General features: G+C 35.6%; 2 protein-coding genes across 3 annotated transcripts in view; one reads left to right on the forward strand and one right to left on the reverse strand.

Annotated features, from left to right (window-relative positions):
- Window positions 1-786: 786 nt before the first annotated feature.
- On the forward strand, window positions 787-24563 carry itga4 (integrin alpha 4). Its single transcript, XM_043248642.1, has 28 exons — window positions 787-1158; window positions 1778-1890; window positions 3675-3772; window positions 4593-4728; window positions 4880-4947; window positions 5024-5153; window positions 6147-6232; window positions 6739-6801; window positions 6886-7023; window positions 8035-8143; window positions 9680-9774; window positions 10580-10670; window positions 11983-12028; window positions 12203-12357; window positions 13548-13702; window positions 16837-16989; window positions 17104-17180; window positions 18679-18826; window positions 18942-19040; window positions 19118-19194; window positions 20042-20131; window positions 20221-20308; window positions 20404-20511; window positions 21194-21319; window positions 21398-21523; window positions 21627-21725; window positions 21805-21924; window positions 22401-24563. Exons 1-28 carry the CDS (start codon window positions 977-979, stop codon window positions 22485-22487), a joined length of 3063 nt encoding a protein of 1020 aa, XP_043104577.1. The 5' UTR covers window positions 787-976; the 3' UTR covers window positions 22488-24563.
- Window positions 24229-25286, reverse strand: part of cerkl (ceramide kinase-like) — a 52205-nt gene continuing 51147 nt past the window's right edge. For both annotated transcript variants that reach the window (XR_006251764.1, XM_043248643.1), the window contains one exon: window positions 24229-24728. Coding sequence is in view for 1 of the 2 variants with exons in the window: in XM_043248643.1 (XP_043104578.1) it covers window positions 24647-24728 (82 nt within the window). In the remaining variant the exon portion in view is untranslated. The remainder of the gene's footprint in view (window positions 24729-25286) is intronic.

Consider the following 25286-nt stretch of genomic DNA (forward strand, 5'->3'; position numbering starts at 1 on the left):
TTTCACTCTACTATTATTCTCTGCTGATCTAATAAAACACCAGCAAAATTTTAAGTTCATGTTATAAAAAGGTTATATTTTATCATTTAAATTTACTAAGAAAATTAACGGTACCTATTTTTAAAATTATTATTTTATGTCAAATTAATATTTTATTAAATATTTTTGAATCCAAAACTGCTATAAGATGAAAGCCTGCGTTAAAATGTAATATAAATAAGTTTTGTTCCAAGTAAGTATAATATAATTTATATTATAAATAAGTTATGTTCCAAATTTGAAATTGTTATAAAATATTAGCTACTAGTGAGATATAATCTAGGGCATTATAGCTATAAATATTTTGAAATATTTTGATGCGTTTGTCTGACAAATGTCTAAAGAAAAAAAAGATAGCCATCAAATGTAATCGCGAGAAAATGTTTTTTGTCCAGATTTAAAAATGTTGATTTTAAAAAGACCGTAATATGACGCTCTATTCCACCCAACCCAATGAAAGTACCATTACCATGGTAACGCAATGTCCGAAACGTGTTTTTCATTCATGAATTTTTAATTCTGTAAAGTTCAATAAAACTTTTTAATCGTTTCTAAAATATGTGATTGAAAAAAAAATCAAAGTAACCCGGTCAAGTTTCGAATCAGTTTGGGCATGCGACGGTTAACGCGCCGCGTTCTTCATCATTTCCTCTGCTTCCAGTGTCTCGTGTGAGAAGCGTCCGCTTTCCCGCCCCTGCGGCGCTCCCGCACTCACTTCAAAGGCTTCCCTCGACTCGGAGCAGCGTGACGTCACGAAACGCGAGGCGAGCTCGAGCAGATGAGATGCCGGAGCGCAACAGGCGAGCGCACATCGCGAGCTCACAGCTACAATGACAACTTCCTGATAGCTTAACCAAAAGTTTATTCGAACTCTTTGCGATTTTGTTTTGAGGCGGCGTTGGCTTTTTTTTTTTTCTTCTGTGTTCTGCTTGGTGCTATGGGTGTAGACGTGATGAGGGATTTGCTGAGGTGGGGATCCGTAGCCGGGATCCTGGGGTACCTGTTGATTCTGTGCGACTGCTACAATCTGGATGTGGAGCATCCTTTAGTTTTTCGTGGACCCAATGGATCATTATTCGGATACTCGGTTCTGCTTCATCAGCATGCAGGGGACTCCTGGTGAGTGCATGAGAACTTTCAATGCTTGAATTCAAAGGTGAATGAGCAGGTTTGAGATTTAAGCAAATACATTTGCGCTCTTTGATTGATTTTCAGGAGCATTTTCTACATTTTCAGCGCATTCGATTGTATTTCTTATACGCTTTTAGTGTTAAGTTGGACGTGGCTTTCAACTTTACAGTCAAACTTTCTGTCAGCGTACATTTGATACATTCGTCCAGCTTTTAGCTATCTGCTTCTAACACAGCAATGCTGTTTCGAGTTATTGGGAGTGTTTTTTTCACATTTATTGTTTCAGAGAAGTCTGAGATGTTAAAGTAGCCTAGATGGGCCCAGTGGAATATCTCACATGAGCATATCTGTAAAAGTTTATTTTGCCCCGAGCCCTGGATTCATGATTGCAAAACATGTCCTGCAGTGCGACATGATTTCTCCATCTAAAACAAGTTTAAACTGCGTGCTTGCTGCTTTAAAGGCATCTTGTTAATTCAGAGAATACAGATTTTTGTACTTAAAGTACACCTTTCAAGCCATTTATCTTGCGGCATTCATTCTAAAATCTTGGCGTTGGTCTCAAAAGTGGCAAAACACTTGTTTAATGTCTTTTTTTATTGTTAAGGCTGATGGTGGGAGCGCCTGTGGCTGATTCCAAGTTTTATCCTCATATTAAAAATCCCGGAGCCATCTACAACTGCAGCGTGTGGAGCTCCCAGTGTGAGCAGCTCCCTGTTGGTAGGTCGTCCCTCCTCACCTTCAGAATTTCAGCTCTTCTTGTTGTTGTATTTATGATCTGAAAGTTAGAGTTCAATGTAAGAGGTTCGTTTTTTAAAAAGCTACTTTTAAAATGTAGAATATGTGGTTATTTTGCGATCTGTTTGTTTTGGAGTAACAACAACACTGTTGTACTGTGCTTAAAAGATCAGTGGTTCATGTGGGCTCCGAAAACTCACCAAAACTTTGAAATCCCGTTTAAACCTAGAAAAAAAAAACAAGTTTTAGGATTTTGATGGATTAACTGATCTTTTTTTTCTTCTGTTTAAAATTGCTCTCAAATCGTAATGGAGAACATGATCATCAGGTTTTGTCCATGTCAGCTCCAGTCATGCTGTCATGGGGACAAAGAATATAACAAAACCAATCAATTGTCATAAATTTAAGTTATGAAATAGTATAAACTGGTAGGCTAATATAAATCAATGACATTTCATAACTCACTTTAATGATTTACCAAAGTTGCCCAACAGTTACTGTAGTTTTTTTTTTTTACCGATCTCGTGAACAAGTGTAAATAGCATACCAAATAAAAATGAAACTTGTGGTATAGATATGCAAAACTTTGGTGTGATGGATGTGGGGTAGATGAGTATCAGATGCATGCCAAAAGTTTTTTTATTATATGCAGTCGAAACCTGCATATTATATGCATACCAAATGAACAAGTTTTCGTTATTTATTTGCACTATTTATATAAATTTCTATGAGACCGGGCTGGGATTTTTCTCCCTTTTTTTTGTCCTTCTGTTTGTTCTAGACCAACATTAAACAGTCAAGCGTTTCCATTTGACCACGTTGCGCCGTTTAGACTTCACACTTTCTGAAAGCTCTCCGATTGAACTTGCGTGCGCTTTCCAGACCCCTGACTGTGAACGAATTCCCCCGTGCGGGGTCAGCCAGACTGTGGAGGGTTTCCTCCTGTCAGGAAGAGGATGCTTATACTCCCTGCCCCGAACAAGGGACGGGGGTTAGTCGTCTTTGTAGGTCAGGCTAGAAGATATATATAGCTCGCAAATAAAAATGTCTCTGTTTAGTCGAAGGGAAATGGCATTAAACAAATAATTTCCACCAAAAGCCACGCTGGAGTGCACACGGGTTTGTTTTGAGATTGTCGATGTGCCTGAAAAGATTTATTATTAGTGGCATTTACTAAGGGAGGTATCGCTATTATAAGCAACTTTTATAAGTCGCTTTTCTAAGCAACCTTATGGGTTTCCCCTGGCAATTATAATAAAATAGAAATGACAGAGAAAAACTATAATAGACTTTCTTTGAGTCATACACAGGGACCAGATTTAGTTCTTAGGGACCTATTTACTTGGGCCAGTATACAACTCAAAATACCTTAGCAACCTCACGCAGTACCCTGGCAACCATCTACAAGAGCACATTGTGTAGTTCTGCATGAACAAAGAAACACTAATTTTCTTCTGAAATGTCAAGATCCAGTTGCTGTTAATAGCCTTACAAGAAGAAATGGACATGGTTCATAAGTGATTGCTGTAAGTTTTTCCCCTAGTGCACTTGACAACTTTCGTTTTTAGCCTCGTTTCACAACATGCTCCTCATCCTGTGTTATTCAGCTCACGACCCACAGGTGTGAATTTGCTTGAGACGAAAACATTTGCAATGCATATCTCTAACATTTTGCACAGTTTCTCAAAGTAAGCGGGTAGGGATCTTGATGGATTTTGAGTTAATTTAGGCATACTAGGTGTATTGATTTGACTTCATGATTTCAGGAGGCGTACGGCATTGTGGAACACACTGTTTGGCAGAGAATGATAACCAGTGGCTCGGTGTCAGTCTCTCCCGGCAGCCCTCGAAAGGCCATGTTTTGGTATGTCTTTTGGTTAAAGCATAAACTATCATAGCTGCATGAATTAGATCAAAAATACAGTTAATAATGTGAAATATATTTTTGCAATTTAGAATAACTGTTTGTGCACCAAACAATTAAAAACAGTTGCTGCTTAATGTTTTGGCTAACATGGTTCAGAATCTTTTAAATGTTTGATGTAAAATAAAAAAATGAGGCTTTTAAGACTTTTAGGATTAAATTGATCAAAAATGGTGGTAAATACAAAAAAAATGGTGAAAAATCAACTGTTTCCACAATAATATTAAGCAGCAAAAAACGTTTATCATTAATCATTATAGGAAATATTATTTAAGATAGGGCAACAATAATAAATCATAATAATTAAGCACCAAATAAGGCTATAAAAGTGACATTAAAGACTGGAATATTGGCTGCAAAAAATTTAGCTTTGCCATCAAAATAATTAAATTTGAAGATATAATTGATACAAAATATATATATATATATATATATATATATATATATATATATATATATATATATATATATATATATATATATATATATATATATATATATATATATATATATATATTATATTTTATTGCTTTTTCATTAAAAATAAATGTTATTTATAAATGCAGAAGCACACGTTCTTTAAAACTGCTTTTAAAAAAGCATCTTAATTATTCTAAGCTTTTAACTGATTTTTTAAATGAAAAATCTTCCAATTTAGAAAGAAGGTGGAACATGTTAATGAACTTGATTGTTTCATGATAGTTTTGTGTGGAATATGTAAATAGCTGTTGAGTTCACTCTATTCTGGTTTCAATTTTAGGCATGTGGACATCGGTGGAAGAATGTCTACTACTCTAGCAGACAAACAGACAATCAGAACAAGCTGCCACATGGTGTTTGCTTCAGACTGAGCCCAGATTTGAAACATGCCAGTCATATTATCCCCTGCTATAAAGGTACAGATGTCCGTTACTGCTGTATCGGTTAGGATGCGGTTCACAGGTTCAAACCAAGTGTAACCTAACTACCGCTAAATGTTGTTTCATTCACTTCATTCGAGCTTTAGCATTCTCTGAGGGGTTGACATCGTTTTTTCTCTCTCCTTAGATCACCAAAGGAAGTTTGGTGAAGGTTATGGCTCATGTCAAGCTGGAATATCAAATGTATTCACAGAGGTATAAGGAACCTTTATGGCATTTGGATTGAGCTGGCATTGATTTAGGTCGATTTGGTAACTTACTGTGTTTGTAGGACCTAATGGTCATGGGAGCTCCTGGTACTTCATACTGGACCGGATCTGTTCTCGTCTACAACACCACAAGCAACATTTCAGCCGCTTATGTGGATGATGACAGTGAAGTTCTCTATGGCAGCTATTTAGGTGAGCTCTAAAGCTGAAAATGTTGTACTACTTGCAACAAATCCAAGCATATAGCCAAGGTTATGAGGTAGATGCAAAGAACTGTAGGCAGATTTATTGTGCTGCCTGCAAAGATAACACATTTTATTTCAATCTAATGATTATCAGCTTCTTATGACATGCAACAGGATACAGACATTTGCTGTTATAAGGCATAACTACTCTATTTAAACAGGAAACAGACACTTGCACAATCTATGAGCATCACACTGTTGCAAAATATGGCTAACGTGTCACTTTGTTTTTATGTCATGGCAACCTATTTATACTTTTTAAACAAACATATATTTCAGCAATGTTTCATTTTAGTCATGGGTATTGCATTTTGCACATGTGATTTCTTGGGTTCCTCTCATAACACTAAAGTTGAATTATATTTATTAGTATAAATTAGAATTTCACAATCAAGCAAGTACTACTAATAATAATGCACATAATAATAATGCTTATAGTTAATATCTTAATACTTCATAACCTACAGTCACATTTTAGTGAAGGATTCCTGCTGTCATGAAAGACAAATTTTCTAAGCATGACAGTTATGTACATGAATAATAAATAAAACTATGTCTATAGTGAATATACACATTTGTTTGTATTTCATCAGTAATAAGTTGCTTATAAAGTCTGTAATTTTACTTAAAAAATGTTTCCAGTTATAGCAAACTTTGGAAATTTCATATCACTAAATCAAGCTGCAAAAGTTACTTGCAAGGGTTAGTTCCGCATTGTTATTTTAACACCACTGATTACTATCTGTCAATTTTTTCATATTTTAAATTATTTTTAATCTATTTTGCTTTTATGTTTTAGTCATTTTTTTGTGTCTTTTATACTATTTTTAAAATATGTCTACATGTCTATATGTCTACACCTCCACCCCCTACCCTTTTTTTATTTAACAGTGCTTTTGTTGGGATATCTCACCACAGTGTTTGGTTTTCTTCCCATTAGGATATGCTGTTAGTGCAGGACACTTTCTAGATCCTCAAAGCACTGAGATAGTGGGTGGTGCTCCTCAGCATGAACAGACTGGTAAAGTAAGGGTTAACACCACCACCACCATCCCCACCACCATCACCTGATTATTAGAACAGACCCAGTTTTGAAGTATGTTTAATGTCACAGTTCTAGTTTCGTTACACAGCTTGACACAGCCTGTATGTTTTTGTAACTTAATAACAATCTTCTGAATATACTATATGCCTACTGAATATTGGACGCTGTGTATAAATGGATCCAGATATGAGACTCTCTGTACGCAGTTGCGACTGTAAAACAGTTAAACTGAACTCTTCTTCCATCTGCGTGGAAGAGGAAGTAGGTTTTTATTTGCAGATGTGCTGAGTTTGCAGTGTTTATGAGTTTTGTGAGTAGCAGTACGGTGTATGATGATTTTACCAAAGATACAGAGAATGGGAACAAAAAGTTATCAGGCAGCTGCCATTCATATTTCAACCTATACGGAAATGTATTGCATATACAATCCATTGTTGGGCTGCTGCTGTGTTGTATTTCACATTTCCTGTGTTTTCTTTTACTCAAGGCATACATATTCAGGATTGAGGGTAACACTTTGAAAATCGTTGCCAAAACCAAAGGCAAGAAGGTAAGCCATTTCAAGAATTTTAAGTGTTCCTAGGGCATGTTTCTGCTGAATTAACGCAATAGTGATGTTTGCTCCTGTTTACAGCTCGGCTCTTATTATGGAGCAAGTTTATGTGCTGTTGACCTGAATGCAGATGGACTGTCTGATCTGCTGGTTGGGGCTCCTATGTTCAGCTCAGTCAGGGAGGAGGGACGTGTTCATGTCTACATAAACCAGGGAGAGGTGAGACAGTGACATGGAATATATATCTCTACTTTATATATATATATATATATATATATATATATATATATATATATATATATATATATATATATATATATATATATATATATATATATAAATAAAAATAAAATAAAATTTTTGTTTGTTTTTAGAACCACCTAAAGTGTTTTTTTAATAATTTTGGGTCTACAAACATACAATTATATTTTTAAGTGATTTTAATGGACCCAAACATAAGCATTAAATAAATAACTAAATAAAATGTATTTGATTGTTTTATATGTGAATTTGCATAAATTAAAGGCATTGAATCAAATACAACCATGTAAACAATTGCTTCAGTTTAGATTTTTAAATTATTTTTCTAAGTAATTACATTACATTTTAAATAATAAATATCTATAAATAATTATTTATTTTATAATAAATTAAAATATGAATAGAATTTGAATATATCTAATAATATTTACTATTTATTTTCCTGTATTTTATTTTATAGTGGATTTTGTAGTTTTTGTACATTTATATAAATAAAAAAAATTGGGATTTGAGAAAATGTGCTTATTTTTTTTAAACCATAAAGCTTTTTGGGTGGAATATGACAATGTGTATGTGTTCTTGATGGGTTTGATTGGGATTCACATTTATTTTATTTACATTGGTCATTTTCAAATGGTAAATGTTAAGTTGTGGTGCATTTAATGAAAAGATTTACTGTGTGTTTGTTCAGTGTAGAAGTGTGTATTCTGGCTTTGAGCGTGACCACCAAGGCCATATCAATAGAACAGCTTTCTTTTTCCCATAATGTCAAAAATTAACCACCAACTCCAACAAGCACCCTGCTTTTAACACTGCTTGACTATCACCATTTACTGTGTTATTTTATGAGACCTCAAACAATAATTTGGTCACGGTTAAAGCGCAAAAACAGTTTGGCCAATTGTGTATCTGCTTCTAACACTGCTTCTTTTGAATGTATCCTCAGCATCACTGTCTTTCTTTTTTCAGGCTAAATTGATAGAGGCAGACTTTGAATTAGTTGGAAGTGACTCCTATGCAGCACGTTTTGGAGAAACCATCATGAACCTTGGTGATATTGACGATGATGGATATCAAGGTACAAAACTGTGCACACCAGTGTTAGAATATGTATGCTATTCACTCTCTGCTTTATTATTTATCTTTCACTCACAAAAATGTTACTTCACTTTTTTGTTATGCATCAAGCCTTTGTCATAGCTTCTGTCATAAAACCCCATCTTCACATTAAAACGGTTTCATGGCTAGATATCTCTGAATACGATTTGGAGATAACGTTGATTATTCTCTTTTTAGAATCGGGTGTGGTTTACAGACATGAGCATGGTTAGAAAAAACAACCACACATCTACTATAATGGACCACAGTCAAACAGTTGTTAAAAGAGCGAAACACGCCTGCTCCGCTTATTGTGTATCAGCATAAATCATTTTTTTAAAGCTAAAATTATTATATGTCGTCATAACTAAGCTGACTATTACCTATATAGACAAAGTATTGGGCACAAAAGTCTATCAGTTCTTGTCAGTATTGCATGCATTGTATGTGTATTTGTAGTGATTTCTCTGAAATTAATGCTTTCAATGAGCTTGCATTGCTTTTTGGGAATACCTTTCTATGAATAATATATGTGACCCTGGAACACAAAACCAATAGCAATAGCCAACAATACAGGCTTTCATGGCATGGAAAAAATCATTAGGATATTAATTGAAGATCATGTTACAAGAAGATGTTTTGTAAATGTCCTACTGTAAATATACAAAAAAATATATTGGTAATATGTATTGCTAAGAACTCCATTTGGACAACTTTAATAGCAATTTTCTGCACCCTTAGATGACAGATAGTCATAAGTAGTTTAATTCATAAATATATTTAGTCATAAATATATTTAGTTGAGATTCAAATAGTTGAATCTCAACTAAATATTGTCCTATCCTAACAAACTATACATCAGTGAAAGTCTTATTTGTTCAGCTTTCATATGTGTATAAACCTCAATTTGCCAAAAAGGATTCGACCATGTGACCAAAATAAGAAACTGTACCAAAGTTTGGGAATGGTAATTTGTTTTTATAGAAATTAATGTTTGCATTAAGCAAGGATGCATTAAACTGATTTCAAATTTGTGCTGTTTTTTATTTCTTTCTATTCATCAAAAAATCCTAGAACAAATGTTTTAATATTTCCACAACATTTATAAAAACATTTATTCTTAATAATTCCAAATCAGCATATTAAAATGATAGAAATGAATTAAATTAAATGAATGAATGAAAATTCAGCCTTTTATTCAGTCTTTACAGGAATGCATAAAAATGATATTAAAATACAAAACAGTATTTTAAAAAAATGCAATAATATTTTTCAGTATTGTTTATTTTAGTATATATTATTATATTTCAATATTTCAGTATTTTATCCAATAAATACAGCCTTGTTGAGATTTTAAACAATTAATTAATTAAAAAAGTTTTTAAAATGCTGTTCCTTAGGAGGTTGCTCATCTATTGGATGCATGCAGTGTTTTGCAACACTCTTAAAATGTTGTCTAATTGGGCTGAACACTAGGCTTTGGAACAAAGCTAACGCAGCAATGCTTGTGTTTCAGATGTAGCCATCGGAGCCCCTCAGGAGAACGATCTCCATGGTGCTATATATATCTACAATGGAAGGAGAAGTGGTATTGCACAGAGTTTCTCTCAAGTACGTTCCCCAGCTGCTGTTTATGCTGATATTATGGGTAGGGAAGAATGAAACGGAGGCGGGGAAGGTCAGACCTGAGCAGTCCTCCCCATCCTGTGCGAACTGCCCTTTTGTTTTGAGTCTTTCTTCTTCTCTCTTCCACGCTGGAGTACTAAGTGTTCAGTCTAATTGCAGTAATTTCCTGAAATCCCTCTTTCTCTATATATATAGTTTCGAGCAGTGATCAGGACAAATCCAAATCATGAGAATCCAGTTATAAAAACTAATTTTTAGGAAGAACTTTATTTAATTATATTAACTTCTGGCCAAAATGATTATACACAGGATGTTTGTAGGGATCAGGAGCAAATTTTGTATCCTAGGAACAGTACTGTGTTTTTATAATAATTGTAGAGCATGACACTAGCAATGTCAAAGGTCATGGCATTGGGTCCAATTCTACACAAGCTAATTCGATGTAGAGCTTAAATGTAAGTCACTCAGTAAAAGTGACTGAAAGGAAAAAAGGTCATTATTGCAAAATAAACTGTGACTGACCAAAATCAAGTATTCCAGAGAGCACTACTAAAACAACATTTACGTTTCTAATTCAAATTTCTGGTTATGCAGCTCGCCATTATGGATCAGCAATCTCGTTTTTGGTATTATATTAACACGTGATCTCCTGAAATAGATTTGAGAACGTCCATAAATAAGATCATATGTATGTCTCTTGGCGTACAGTGCAGCTCCATTGGCTTATAATACGTCGCGTTTTGTATCTAAATATCTTCTGAATACTGTCTTTGTACTTTCTTTAATGCAGAGAATAACAGGCTCATTGTTCGGTGACAACTTCAGGATGTTTGGCCAGTCAGTGTCTGGAGGAGTTGATATTGATAGCAACAATTACCCAGGTAACGCTTTTAACACAAAAACATAAATAGCATAACAGGAAGCGTGTTCAACATACACTATTTTCAAATGTTTGGGGTCAGTGGTATATTTTTTTTAAGAAATAAAACTTTTATTCAGAACGTATGGGTTTTTTAAATTGACAGAACAGACACTTGTAATGTTACAGGTTGCTTCGAGATTTTTATTCTTAAAAGGATCCAGAAAATGTATCATGATTTTAGCGATAATAATAAACAGGACTGTGTATTGAAATATTAAACTCCTGTGACTAAAGACTGACGTAATTGCTGCTGAAATTACATTTAAAAATGTAATAAAAGAGAAAACTGTTATTTTAAATTGCAGTAATATTTCACAATATTACTGTTAAACAAATAATAATCTTGGTGAGTGTAAGAGACTTAAGTAAAATATTAAAATATTATCACACTACTTGTATTTAATGTAAATGTGGTCCTTACTCCCTGACATTTTGTGACAGTAGTTTCTCTTTCTATAAACAAACAAACAAACTTTGCAGGCACAAATAAAGAGCGACAAGCTCATGTGTGAAACTGGCTATATTCTGACACCTCTTTAGAGGAAATGACACGGTGCGACGTGTTTTCAGATCAGCATATTTTTATTAATTATGCTGTGGGTGTACTTCCTGAATATGTTTTAAAAATCAAAAAGAGACACAAAAATATAGCTGAAGCATTTTTTTTTTCTCAGATGTGTCGGAACTTCTCAGACTCTGTTTCCTGTCTTAAAAAATAAACCTTTTGAAGGCAGAAAAATATGCACAGTACAGTAGCGGAATGAACAAGCACTGCACGCTGGTTTGAAAGAAAGTAGTAGTATGTATGCTGTGAATGCAAATCTTCTGTATAAATTAAATACCCTAATTACCTAGCCTACTACTTTTTCTCAATTATGCAATTAGAGCTCAGTGTGTGGAATACCGTATCCAACAATACGATATGCTTCCATTTCATTATGAAGAACAAGCCGCAACCTATTTTCTGGCTCATTATTTGCTTTAAAGAGGTCAAGAACTGAATTTTTTATCATGTTGTACTGTTCTCTAAGGTCCACTTATAATGTCTTTAAGATTTGTACACCAAAAACATGATAATTAAGTATTAGACTTTTTTTTCTGTCCTTTTTGGATTAGGCTCATTGGAATATGAATGGGCGTGACAGATTGTAGTTTCGAAGTAAATGCTCACTCCTATGATTTTAAACAATATTACTGCACTGGTGAGTTAGGAATGTGTGAAAGAATAACCAGGTGAGGTGTGCTTATGGGAATTTTATGTTCTCACCCAGATGTTGCAGTGGGAGCTTTCATGTCAGACTCAGCTGTGGTGTTCAGGTAAAAACAGCAGATACTTTTTCCCCTACAAACATCTGCTTTTAACACTTTAAGGCTTTGTCCACATAAGTGAATTTAAATGCTCATCACCAGTTCTACTCTTCCACTTACTTAGGTACTTATTTTTTTTATGCAGTGACCTGTCAATTAACCCCATAACTCTGGTTGTTTTAGGACGCGTCCAGTAGTGAAGGTGGATGCTGTCATGTTGTTGCCTGAGAGCTTGAACCGGTCCATAGCCCAGTGCACTGAAAACGGCCTTCCTGCTGTATGTGTCAAAGTTACGGTGTGCTTTAGAGTCAGAGGGAAACAAATCCCAGGAAACATAGGTAAGGCTGCAATACCCTCAGAATATAATACTAATGTTAAGTGTTTTGAAAACTACTTTTGACTTAAATTTACCTCCAATTGAGGATTGTCTGTGCAATAAAACCCTGCAGTGACAAAAGAGTGCAACTTCCTGCAGTGCAATCTGACTTTTTAGATACGATGTGATGATGGATGATACGATCGCTGATATTTTGAGCTCCCCACACGTGCTCTAAGGGTTGAGTACACAGCGTTCAAGGATGAACGTTTTGGGCTCGAGCTCTTTGTTTACGAGAGGTTGTGTGTTGGCTCGTCTTATCAGCACAGGCTGAAGGCAGTGGCAGTTCACTGTGTTTCAGACATCTTTCCCCGCTCTTTATCTCGGCCCCACATCCCCTCTTTTGTTGTGGCGGTTGGAGGGCTCAGGGTGTGTGTCAAGGCCTGCCTTCACTGATAGATCGACACTCTCTGACTAAATAGTAAACAACGGAGCCATGCTTGATGGCGAATGCTCATAATCTCGAAAAACTGATATGAAGTAGCGACGGCAGAAATGTGCCACCCAGAGATTTTGCTATAGTGCTTATACAACAGTAGATTGATACAGTATATCTGTCAGTTTACAGGACTGCTGCATGTGTTATTTAAAAGTGAGATAATAAAGAGCGGGATGTACCAAACAGAACTGTTCAGTTTAGATGTTTCAAGTTGCATAGAAACATCATAACGGCTTTGACAGTAGCTCATTCAATCACAATTCAAAATCAAATGTTTTCATTTTATATTAATAGATGTACTGTTTTTGTCTTTGCCTTTTCATTTCTTTGTAAGGAATAATATTTTAATCATTAAAAAGACAATAATTAAATGAGACTACTTTTTTTTTTGTGAAGTTTAATTCACTTGACTTTCTAAAACAAGTGCTAATTAATATGACTTTTTTTTTGTCGATTTTGCAGCCTTTCTGTCTGCTAAATCTGTATGACCTCAGTGCTCAATTGTTTTATAAATGAAATGCATTTATGCATTAAAGAATATTGAGTGTTTAATTCAGTTATTGATGATCTGTTTTTCAGCATCTCTGTCGTTCCTTCAAAAACCCCTAGTGTTTCTCCATAAGATATGAATGAGATTCTGAATTGTTTTGAAGATTTAACAGGTTGTCTTTGTCTAACTGCGACTTTGTGAATGCCATATTGTTCCTGTGCAGAGCTGAAGTACAACATAACAGCGGATGTTCACCACAAAGACGGCTTCCCTTCCCGATTTTATTTCAGTGGAAACGGCACATCCAATGTTACAGCAGGCAGAGTGAAGGCCAAGCATGAGCAGCTCACTTGTGCCACCCACCAGGCCTTCATGAAGGTGCGAGACCCTATTTATGTTCATTACCTGTGCTGTTGGATGTTACTTTTAACACTGTCACAGTATGACTTTAGTCCTAAACAATGTGCAAGCTGTAGGACATGCTTTCTTCAGTTTACTGGATATCTTACATTTTGATATTTGTCATCGATGTCTGATTACTTTGTCACTTGCATCACTAAGGGTCGAAATTTCTTTCTAACGCTTAATTTATACCATTTATTATGTTGCCGTCCTTTTGCCGTTCAGTTGTGGGAAACTGATATTGGTCATATACATCGCGCGAGGAATGAAATCTCTACCAGCATTCCAGTGTATTCATCTAAAAAGCCAGATGTGTCTTGGATGTTTTCTTAGATTGCCCCCCGTTGTGCGTCACAAACTACAAAACTCTATACAAAAGCGCTGACTCAGATTGAAGCCTGTGGACTTCACAGCTGTGATTCGCCCACGTCACTCTGCTCTTCATGCTCGAGTTAATCAGCCTCTCCGAGAGGCCCAGGTGGTGTGACTCTCTCTCTAGGTTTACAGCGTGACTCCACGCAGGAGGCCGTGATGATAAAGAGCCTCTTACAGATAGTTTGTTGGAGTCGATAGCAGGTTGTCGCTGCTGGCGAACAAGAGGAAGATCCAGGCAGGAATGGCGCGGGGGAGGACGGTACAGAAAGAGACCTAGACAGTTGATAAAGTGCGGATAGATGGCTGTGTGAGTATGAGTGAATGTTCCAGGTGTTTGCAGGGCCCCTCTGGACGCCTCTCCCTCTGTCTCTTCCTGTAATCAGGGCCATCTGATCCAGCTCATGTTTTACACAGTAATTAATGGAGACCTGTATATGGCTCCGCTGTTATTAATGGCCGCTGATGGAGACGATGGCCGTAAACAAGTGTGATTATCTGTCAGAGGCAAACCCAAACAAGGAGGCTGCTGTATTTGAGGTATTTTTAGAGCTTAATTAATGAGCAATAAGAGTAACGAATAGAACACAAAGCAGATGTGGCGGACGCCTTGTGCTGTGTTTTAGAAAGTTGACGGAGGAGCTTGTTGAGCCCTGGTATGTTTTGTTTTATTTACTATTTATTATTGAAACAAGGACGTTTGATGCAGGCGTAGGAAAGGTGTGTTCATTTTTAAATTAGCCAATAGTCTGTAGAAAATGTCAGCTGCTACTTGCTAATGTGAAGGAGATATTGGTGAGTATGTTTGGGCTCTGTATGAATTTTTTCTATTTTGATCAAATTTTAAATATAATTTATTTATTTTATGGCAAAGCTGAATTTTCAGAATTGCACGATCCATCAGTAATCATTTCGATATGCTGACTTACTGCTCAAGAAATTATCTTAATTAAATCCTCATTGTAATCGATGTTGAAAATAGTTGTTCTGCTTTACACATTTTTGTGGAAAATTCTGTAGAATTTTCTTTTTCTTTTGCTATTACATGACATAGAGATGGCTCAAAGCTTTACTTTGGATTTATTGGGGTCTGTAAAAGCTTTTTATGGTTTAAAACTATATGCTTGTTGACTAACACGGATAGTTATCTTGACCTTTAGTTTGTAAAAACAACAATTTTTAAAATTATTTCATAGCAATGAAAGGGCAGTCAATTATTTTTCGAGACGCATTTGTTTTAAAAGTGCTAGTGTGATTTTGAATTGAAGTGTTTGACATCTACATTTATATTTATGCATTTGGCAGGTGCTTGCATCGACGCTGTAACTCATATAGCTATGAAGCAAATGTACCAGGCCTGAAACAATATTTAGTTCTTGTTTTGAGCGAAATAGACATTGAGCTGAATGTAGGTGTGAAGAAAACACCCAGTCTTTCTCATGATCGTTTAAAGCCTGCTTTCGCCACCATGGTAAACCACAACAGTTTTTTCATAAAATAATTTTACAGGTTTCTTTTTACAGATATCTTTTGTCCGCCTGGGTTGGACTCATGAGATTAGAGGTGCCAGTGACACACTAGATATGTGTGGTTACTGAATGTAGCGGCCACATCCTGAGCAAAGGATACAAGTTCACAGCGTTGACTTTGAGTTTAGCCTTTGCTGCAGAAATTAGTGTCTCTCTGAGGTTGTTGTTGTGGCTGGAGTCCAGCTCATTTACACTGACCATGGAAGAGCTTTCCAAAACCCCGGTCACACATCTCCCCTGCAGCTAAATACAGGCCCGAGAGACCCCACAGGACAACTCCCAACCACTGAGCCCCCAATTAGAGTCGGCCATCACAGATGACAGAGCAAACCTTACCTGCATTAATTATCTACACTGTGGTTGGGAAAATTAAGATGGGAGGAATACAAAAAAAGAGGGTAGTCAAACACAAGTTTGGGGCCGGTAAGATTTTTAAATGCTTTTAGGCTGCATTTATTTATTTAAAAATACAGTAAAACAGTAATATTGTGAGATATTATTATAATTTAAATTATGTTTTTTTCACTTTTATCAGTATTTGAAGCAGTTGTGCTTCCAGGCTCTCCTCCAACAAAAAACAACCCTATAGATTGTTTGTGCAAGTACCTTATACGACCTCTATTTATGTTTCCTCTAGCAGGTGTAAAAATAATGTCTGTCGTCATGACTGTCATTGCCAAAAAATATGTGTGTCTTGTTTAAATGCAGTGTGTGGACTGTTTTAATTACTGATCTTACTGGGTGTAATTTGTAAAAATAACTACACCTAAACCTACCCGTCACAAATATCCAGCATAAATTATTACCCGTTTACATTCTGTGAGCATGTGTGTAAAGGTGCCACATATATATATATATATATATATACACTGCATGATGTGTCATCATGTAGCGCATATATATATATATATATATATATATATATATATATATATATATATATATATGCTCGTGTGTGTACTGATTTAAGATCTGCAGTGAAGCCCTTATCCCAACCAGTTTGATATTGCAACAACAATAATGGCAGGAATGTTTGGAAACAATTATTAGAAATAATTTTACTGTCCCTTTTGAACAATTTAAGGCATCCTTCGTGAATAAAAGTATTAATTTCCTAAAAGCTTGGTGAATATTGGATAGACAAGCACTTCAAGCACAAGCATTTCTTCAGAACGTCTTGTTTGTATGATTTATTTCTCATGTGTGCAGAAAGACATCCGGGATATCTTCACACCCATTCACTTTGAGGTGAAATATGAACTTGGAGAGCACCGCGTGCTGCAGAGGGACTCCGGGGGCCTGCCTTCACTAAAACCCATTCTACAGCAGAAGGATGAACATGGCAACATTGTAAAAAACAAGGTCTGTTTTTCTTCATTTCTCAATCTTTGTTTTGCTGTTGTGATAGGTTTCTGTGGCCACGTTATTAACCTCACCGTATGTCATAATGTGTCTTGATTAAAATCTTTTCTGTAGACCATCTTTGCCAGATATTGTTCCTGGGAAAACTGTTCGACAAACCTGAAGGTTTCTGCTCATCTGGTTTTACCACAGTAAGTCATCAGCGTAAATCCTATGCTAAGTGGACGATTCTCTTGGAAATTGCAGAGAAATCTGTTTGATTTTTAATATGATTTGAATGATCTAAAAATTGCAATTGTGCATATGTCATAAATGCATTCAATTGAATTTATGCTGACATTTTTTGCATTGCGGTCATTATAGATTATAAAATCTAATGACGATATGCATGTTGTACATGTGTACTGTTATACAACAGCTTAAGCTGCAATAATTATAGTTTTCCTGAGTTGTTTTTCATTTCAAGTGCGTGGTGAACAAGTACAGACCTCTGTAAATATCTTTGTGCTGGTGTTGTTCGTGACTAACAGGAGGGCTTTTGAGATTATCTGCTCTCCTCATGAATACACCCATTAAACCAGCATGCACAGTAGCCAAAGCTTTATATTGATGCATTTTATGCATCACATTTCTTGGACTCGCCCAATTGAGGCGAAAGCGTGAGTGTGCACATTAGCATTTTGGATCATGTTTGCAGCCGTATGCAAACTAATTTATGGACCCCCCCTCACCCATTGGTGATAATACATGATCTGATTATTCATAAGGCTCGTGTGTGTGTGAGAGAGAGAGAGAAAGAGTGAGGGGGAGAGTGTCTTGTCAGTCTCCCAGATGCACCTGGTGCCTTTAGATGAGAAACATCAGGCTTGAGCCCTCGCTGCAGAAGCTACACAAACACATGCAGGAAAAACACTGGCACCTTTTCTCATTAAATTCTGCAATAATGAGTTTTTCAAATATTCTATAACAAGCATAAAGGAATAAAAGTTTTACTATTTTAAAAAGTCATCACGTGATAGTCATGTTTAGTTATAGTTGATAGTTTAGTTAGTGTACCAGAACAAATATTTGAAATGGGTATATTTTATTTTAAATGAAAATTTTAAACTGGAATTAAATAAAGAGGAGCTGATAGCAAAGAACTGAATACAGCTGTTGTATACTTATTTAATATAAGTATAATGCATAATTTATGTTTTGTACATCATTTAATATACAATTATTTTAAGGTCTTGTAAACAAGTTTCACAGGGTGTAATTATATGAATATTAATTTCAATTGTAATCCTAAACATTTAAAGTATTTAGACCAAATTTTAAGATACACTTTTTTAATTACCACATAGCTGATATTGGTCTGTCTTTATTTGGCAGGTTTTAAAGCGTTGTGTATTATTATTTTTTTAATATTCAAAAGCTGTAAAAACATGCGCTGAAAAACAAAAGGATATTAAATTGTATTTTATACTGAAGATTTTTAATGAACTGTCTGTGGTTAAAATATCCTTAAAACTATAATTATACTATAATAATAGCTATTATTATTAGTATTTTTCCTATTTTTTCCGTATCTTTTCTTCACTGTGCGTTGGGAATTGATACAAACTAAACAAAGGATTAAAGATGGATTAAAATGATTAATTTATAAAATGTATTTATGTTTTAATTATCAGTTTTTTTTTCCAACAGGTCCTACATGAACATGCCATACTTTGCCCTGGGTAATGGAAAAAGCATCATGTTAAACACCACACTGGTCAACATTGGAGATGATGCTTTTCTACCCAAACTTTACCTGAGGTTTCCCAGCAACCTGCATTTCATCAAAGTGCTGGAGGTCATTTCAATTTTTTTGGTTATCTGTATCTCTTACTTTTAGCTCTTTGCATTTCTGATGCACTTGACTAGAATCTGGTCTGTGTTGTGCTTTAACATTTATGCTAATATTTCAGGAAGATAAATACATCAGCTGTGTAATAGCAGAGGAGAATAAAGTGGCCATTGGACTGGACTGCAATGTTGGGAATTTATACATCCCCCCTTTCTCCAAGGTAAATGTCTTTAGCAACGGAAATTTGTTTGTCACTATGTCTTGTTGGAATATAAACATCTTCTTGCTTTCTTCCAGATAAACATCACCTTTTTACTGGATGTGATGCAGAACAGCAGCGCGGGAAACCTTAGCATTAACGTCAATGCGACGAGGTGAGAGATTCAGCGATCTCAGCCCTAGATCTGAGGAATTCATTACAAAGGATGGTTTACACAAATACATCTGAGCCAAATGTAAACATTAGTCTCGCTACTGTTTACGGCTGTAAATTGACATCAGAACGCAAAAGACAAACAAAGGCATTAAACAGCTTGCTCAAAGGTTTTGTGTGTTTCCAGTGTTACTGTTAGAAACAAGAAAAACACTAGATGTGAAGATGGATGCTTACATAGCCTATGTAATGAGTTCCTATAATGAACTCTCAGGGTATATTAGGGTTGTACTCCAGTAATTAAACTCATTAAACATTTTCCCACATACATACAATGACCCCAAAAAAAGCATCTGGACACTTAAACTGCACTTAACGTAACATTTCATTAGATAGGAAACTATCAAACTAAGTGGCATCTGCAAATAAATGCTGCTTGAGCTTTCCTCAAAACTGACTTTACCTTTTAAAGAACCTTTCTTTTTTTTGTATGTTTATTATTCATATATAAATACACACCCACATGCATGTATATATTTCAGAAATATATATTGTTTATATATTACATATATTTCTAAACAATATAAATGATATGAATATACATATATGCATGTAATTACATGTAAATATTTTTAAATTATACTCATGCATGTGTATGTATATATACCCAATAAATATATACAGTACACACATATATATTATGTAAACATTTTTTTTTATTTTGGATGCAATTATTCGCAATTAATCACCTAGCAGCACTATTAATATGCATAAGTGAGAGAAAATGGCGAGAATTTTTTTTTTTTTTTTAATAGTTCGCGTAAACTAATCTAATGCGTGTTTTTCAGCGAGAACTTTGAGAACACTGATCTTCAGCACGACAATGTGGCTGTTGTTACGTTGCCCTTGAGATATGCAGTTGACCTCAACGTTCACGGGTAGGTTATCTTCTTATGAATGTGAATCCATAGATGTCAGAAGAATAACGGGTCAAATTACGGGATGCTTCTCTTCATCTCTCCTGCAGATTTGTCTCTCCAACTTCATTTCTGATCGGAGAAGAAGAGTCTGTGCCGGTCGACTGCTATCCTGAGAAGTTCAATTATACGTACAAGGTATTTTAGCGCTCATCAGACAGACGACGATGTCATTAAGCTCTAATGAATCATTTGACATGATTTGTTTCGTTACAATGTCTATTAACTTGCAGGTGATGAATATGGGGCCTAGTAAAGCTCTTGATGCGAGAGTAAAGATCAGCTTGCCTCTGAGGCTGGTTCCATACGAATACCGGCTAATCAGGATCACAGATTTGCAGGTGAGATTTACATATGCAATTATGCATTTCAGGTCAGTTATAAAATCAATGGATGCATTTAGGGCGCGTTAAAATTGATCAAATGTGACTGTAAAGACATTTAAAATGTTACTATAAAAATTTACACAGTGTGCATATTTTCAACATTGATAGTAGTAATAAATGATTTTTGAGAACCGATTCAAGAGACTGGAAAATGTAGCTTTTCCATCACAGGAGTAAATTGCGTTTTACAATATTTTGAAAGTGAAACATCTTTTAAATTGCAATATTTCACTGATTCTTTAATAAAGTAAACACAGACTTATTGCGCATAGAGACTTGATAAGCATAATAATGAGGAAAAAAAACTTTAATAATTATGATATCAGTTATGGTGCTTCATTATCCTTTCTGGAGTTTTGTAGAAACGTTATCCCTCAATTCTGGTTGGTTGATTGGAATTATGTTCCAGGATCAACAATGATGTTAATGATACTTTGCCAAATCACACTCAGCAGTATGGATCACAATCTGAAAACGTCAATTCAGACATTCTGCCAGACATCTCTGGCTTTATTCACAAAAGCAACATACAAACTATTCCTAACAGTGCCTTTAACTCAGCTTATAATATATGCTACGCATCTGTATTTACCCATCTTTTTCTTTATATGAACTTAAGCTTTTTCTTCTCTTGCAGACGACTCTTGGGCATTGCTTCCAGACGAACGATTCAGTACAGATCATTGATGACTGTGACCTCCCAGGAGCTTCCTTTATTCATGAAATCGTATTTTTTTTCTCCCCAAAAAGCAGGCGCATAATGGTAAAATAGCATTGCATTGAGTTCTGGTGTGTTTAGTGTAAGTGTTATGAGAAGGTCTCACACTCTGTCGCTCTGTAGTTCTGTGGTACTGAAGATAAGACCTGTAGGACGGTGGAGTGTCACTTCGGTGACCTGGAGGTTGGAAAGGAAGTCACCATCTCTATGGAAGTGGAGCTCAACCCCAGGGTTCTCCAGAGAAGTCCAGTGAGTATTTATTAGCGATAATATAATATGAATATATCTGTCAATCAACCATTTTCTGACAGATGAATTACCTGAATTAATTTTACTTGTACATGTTTATTAGGGCAGACACGCTGTCATGACGATACTTGGCATGATTGACCTCATTTCACCCGTAAAGGATGCTGACACCATCTTACTGCAGGACGATGTTTCTGCTAGAGTAAGTGGCCTGAATCTCAAAAGCCAGGAATACTTGATGAGATTTGCATTCACATGTCTTTTTGTTTGCGATGTTTCAGGTGATCTTGGAAGCTCTGTACAACAATAAGCCTGTGATGGCTGTGAAGATTTTTCTTATAGTATCCAGTCTGATCATTGGACTAATGATTTTAGCACTGCTCGTCCTTGCCCTCAGGAAGGTATGTATCACATGACACTTTCTCAAGTACGGTTTAATGTCATATTCTCATGCAAGACTCGTAGGAAGACTACATTTCACTGAAGATAGACCTGAAATATCTGAAGATTTGACTTTTGTAGAGATACATCATCCCATAGAGGGTTTCACATGTGGAGGGTTTGATAATGAAAAGAAAAAATACAGTAAAATGTATATTTTTTAAATATGCATTGATGCATTCTGCTGGTGTTTTCCGATATTTTCGAATATTGCAATTTTAAATAGCACGTTTCGTTTTAAAATACACTGTGAAATTCAGCTATTTTTGAACTCAAGAATGTTTCTGTAAATGTGAACCAGTTGTAATCCAGCATGAATATATATAGAGTTCTTAATTAAGACTGAACAGTTATTCGGGTAATCTACCGAAAGTAAAAAATCTAAGTTGACATAATTTAGCTTGTTGACAATCATGCATTCTCTTGCTTTTATTAGCTTGGATTCTTTGAGCGCAAGTTAAAGGAGGAAAAGTCTGACCAGGACAGTTGGGACTACATGCCTAAGAAAGAGAGTGCGTCATAATATGGGATTTATACCACAAACAAAACCAATCAGAATTGAAGGGACAAACCATGACGGACTACAGCTCTGTCAACATTAAGAGCTGGACTTGTGATAACCTGCAGCCATAAACCGTGATGGCTCAGGCCATTCATCACAAAAGTGATGAAGAGACTATGAATCTGCATTTTCTGTCAGCGGGATGAAGCCAATGCACTTTACCGTTTGGAACATACTGACATGTCACTCAGTGAATCGCTCCGGGACGGTACCAGGGGAGAAAAGGATTCAGAATGTACTGTTGCTACAGAAAGTCACGGCTCTGTTCCAAAACTGTTCCAAAGGTAGTGACCGACCTTTGTAGGCAACGTTACTTTGTGAGGCCCCGTTTTAAGGCGGCATTACGAATACAGTTTATAAGGTGCTATTTGAGTTTGGATTCTGCCTTAAAGCAATAGTTCACCCAAAAATGAAAATTCTGTCATCATTTACTCACCCTTGAGTACCAAACCTGTATGAATTTCTTTGTTCTTTCGAACACAAAGGAAGTGTGTAACCAGGCTGTTTTGGGTCATCACTAACTTCCGTAGTATTTCTTTTTCCTACTCGAACAGAGCTTTTCATCACAGGTTTGCCTGTGATCACTGAACATATTGGCTAATGGCCTGCTGTAGAGGAGAAATTGCACTGCTGTAGCTTTTCTTACTAAGGTTATTTCTGTGTTTATCTGAGGAGAGGCTCGCTCTTTTATGCCCACAAGTTGGTATGCCCTCCGCAGAGGTGACACAGGATTTTCTGGCACTTTCCATCACCCTTTCTGAAACAGAACATTGCTGCGATAGGGGTTTTCACATCTTTGCATCACTGCAGTATTGGTTCTCTTTGTAAAAAAAGGAGGAAATGACACGCATTCGCTCTCCTCCCTAACTCTCGCTGCTGAGTTCAATAAGTAGAAGTTTAACGGAGACGCCAGATGGAAGGAGCGAGTGTTTGCTGTGTGCTCTGGCTGGGTGCCATGGAAACGGGGCAAAGGAGGCTGCTGTTGTGTGTCTATACTGCTCTACAGAAGAGTGACAGGATTGGCATGTGTCTGGCTTCCAGCCATTGCTCAAGAGTGTGTGTGTGTGTGTGTGTGTGTGTGTGTGTGTGTGTGTGTGTGTGTGTGTGTGTGTGTGTGTGTGTGTGTGTGTGTGTCTGTGTGTGTCTGTATGTGTCTGTATGTGTGGGGGGGTGTACATTTATAGAATGTAAAATCCACAAATATACAAAGCACCATCACCGCTCACTAGTATGCAGGCCCATAGGGACAAATTCTCTCTTGGACAAATTCAAATGTTAGTCAAAAATTATATTCAATATATATATATATATATATATATATATATATATATATATATATATATATATATATATATATATATATATATATATATTTCTAAAAACAGCACTGAGTACATTTTTTTAATAAATAAAAAAATAAGAAAAGTTAGTTTTTGTACTTTCACTTAACCTGATTATGCAAAAAGATTTTAATTAGAGTTTAATTAGAATTAAACTGAAAAAAAAACAATATTATTATTATTAATAATAATAATTAATACATTTTATAAGTAACAATTTCTATATTTTTTATATTTGAGATTATAAAACATTTATAAATTATTTTACAAATCCCTTTTTCACAAAATATGGAAAATGCTGGTTTTGCTTGGGCCTGCTCAAAAGAGTATATTTGTGTATGAATAAAAAAATATATATAATCTTTATCTTTCGGATGGGTTGCTTGTCAGTGCTTTTTATATAAAATTTACAAAGAGTAAAGAAAACAAGGAAAAACAAGTCTACAGTTCAGGGAATAGTGCACAAAAAAGGACATTGGGTTTTTTTGTTAGTTTTTTTTTTATCAGTATTTTGAATAAGTTAATGTTTTTATTTTATTGCCTGTCTTTAAAAATGCTACAAATTTTTGTAAAAAAAACCCAACAAAACAAAACAAAAAAACAATTACATTGGTTTAATTTAAGCTTTTATGCACTGGAATCTACTATGTGTCACATGTTTGTGCTTCATCATAAAATGTTGTGTAAAAATGTTAAAGCTTTGCTCTGTGTGGTTTGTTCTTTCAGTTTCTCGTAGATCTACTATCTAGCACAGCCTCTCTTTAATGTGGTTGTGTGTGTTCAGATACAGCTGCATTTAACCGGCGCCTCCTCCGCCTCCTCCGTGTCTGTTCCAAAGAGTGTGAGGAGCTGCGGGTGAACTCTGGAAAATAAACAGAGCTGTCAGGACATTCAAACATTACAAGGATTTATCTGATATATGCACACGTCCCTCCCTTTTTCTTAGAAGCTCACACTGTTCTGTTTATTCTTCTGTCACTCTTTCTGCAGCTTTAAGAAGATTAATTGAGTTTTTTTTTTATCAAGTTCTGCTCATATAATGTTTGCGGTGTCTTCAAACAACAAGGCCCTTGCTTACGCGGGTCATCTGAAGTTCAACTTCTGCAAGTATACAGTGAGTATCCTGACTACTGTTTTGCAAATAAATAGGGATGTGACTTATTCAGGGTTTCGAAATGGAAAACTCTGACTTGGGCTAGTTCTGCAATACTTTTAGGACACTGAATATTTGTCTTTTATGATATTGCGCTGTGGTTTTTGTAGATAATCCTTTCATGCATCGCGTAACGGCTATTGAATGAAAATGCGAATTCATTTTTGGTCACTAGGTGCCGCTTTTGGAGTGTTAAAAGCTCAAACGCTGCTTTAAATTAAATCGGCCAATCGCAGTGGGGGTTGGAAAAATGAATAATTGAACAAA

The sequence above is a fragment of the Puntigrus tetrazona genome, chromosome 9 (genome assembly GCF_018831695.1).
Source record: "Puntigrus tetrazona isolate hp1 chromosome 9, ASM1883169v1, whole genome shotgun sequence".
NCBI lineage: Eukaryota > Metazoa > Chordata > Actinopteri > Cypriniformes > Cyprinidae > Puntigrus > Puntigrus tetrazona.

Bases quoted from the DNA above. Each gene is read 5' to 3' on its own strand.
- itga4 (XM_043248642.1), top strand. From the start codon at position 977: ATGGGTGTAGACGTGATGAGGGATTTGCTGAGGTGGGGATCCGTAGCC. The intron at 7,024-8,034 runs GTGAGACAGTGA...TTCTTTTTTCAG, and splicing joins TCTACATAAACCAGGGAGAG to GCTAAATTGATAGAGGCAGA. The intron at 20,132-20,220 runs GTAGGTTATCTT...TCTCTCCTGCAG, and splicing joins GTTGACCTCAACGTTCACGG to ATTTGTCTCTCCAACTTCAT.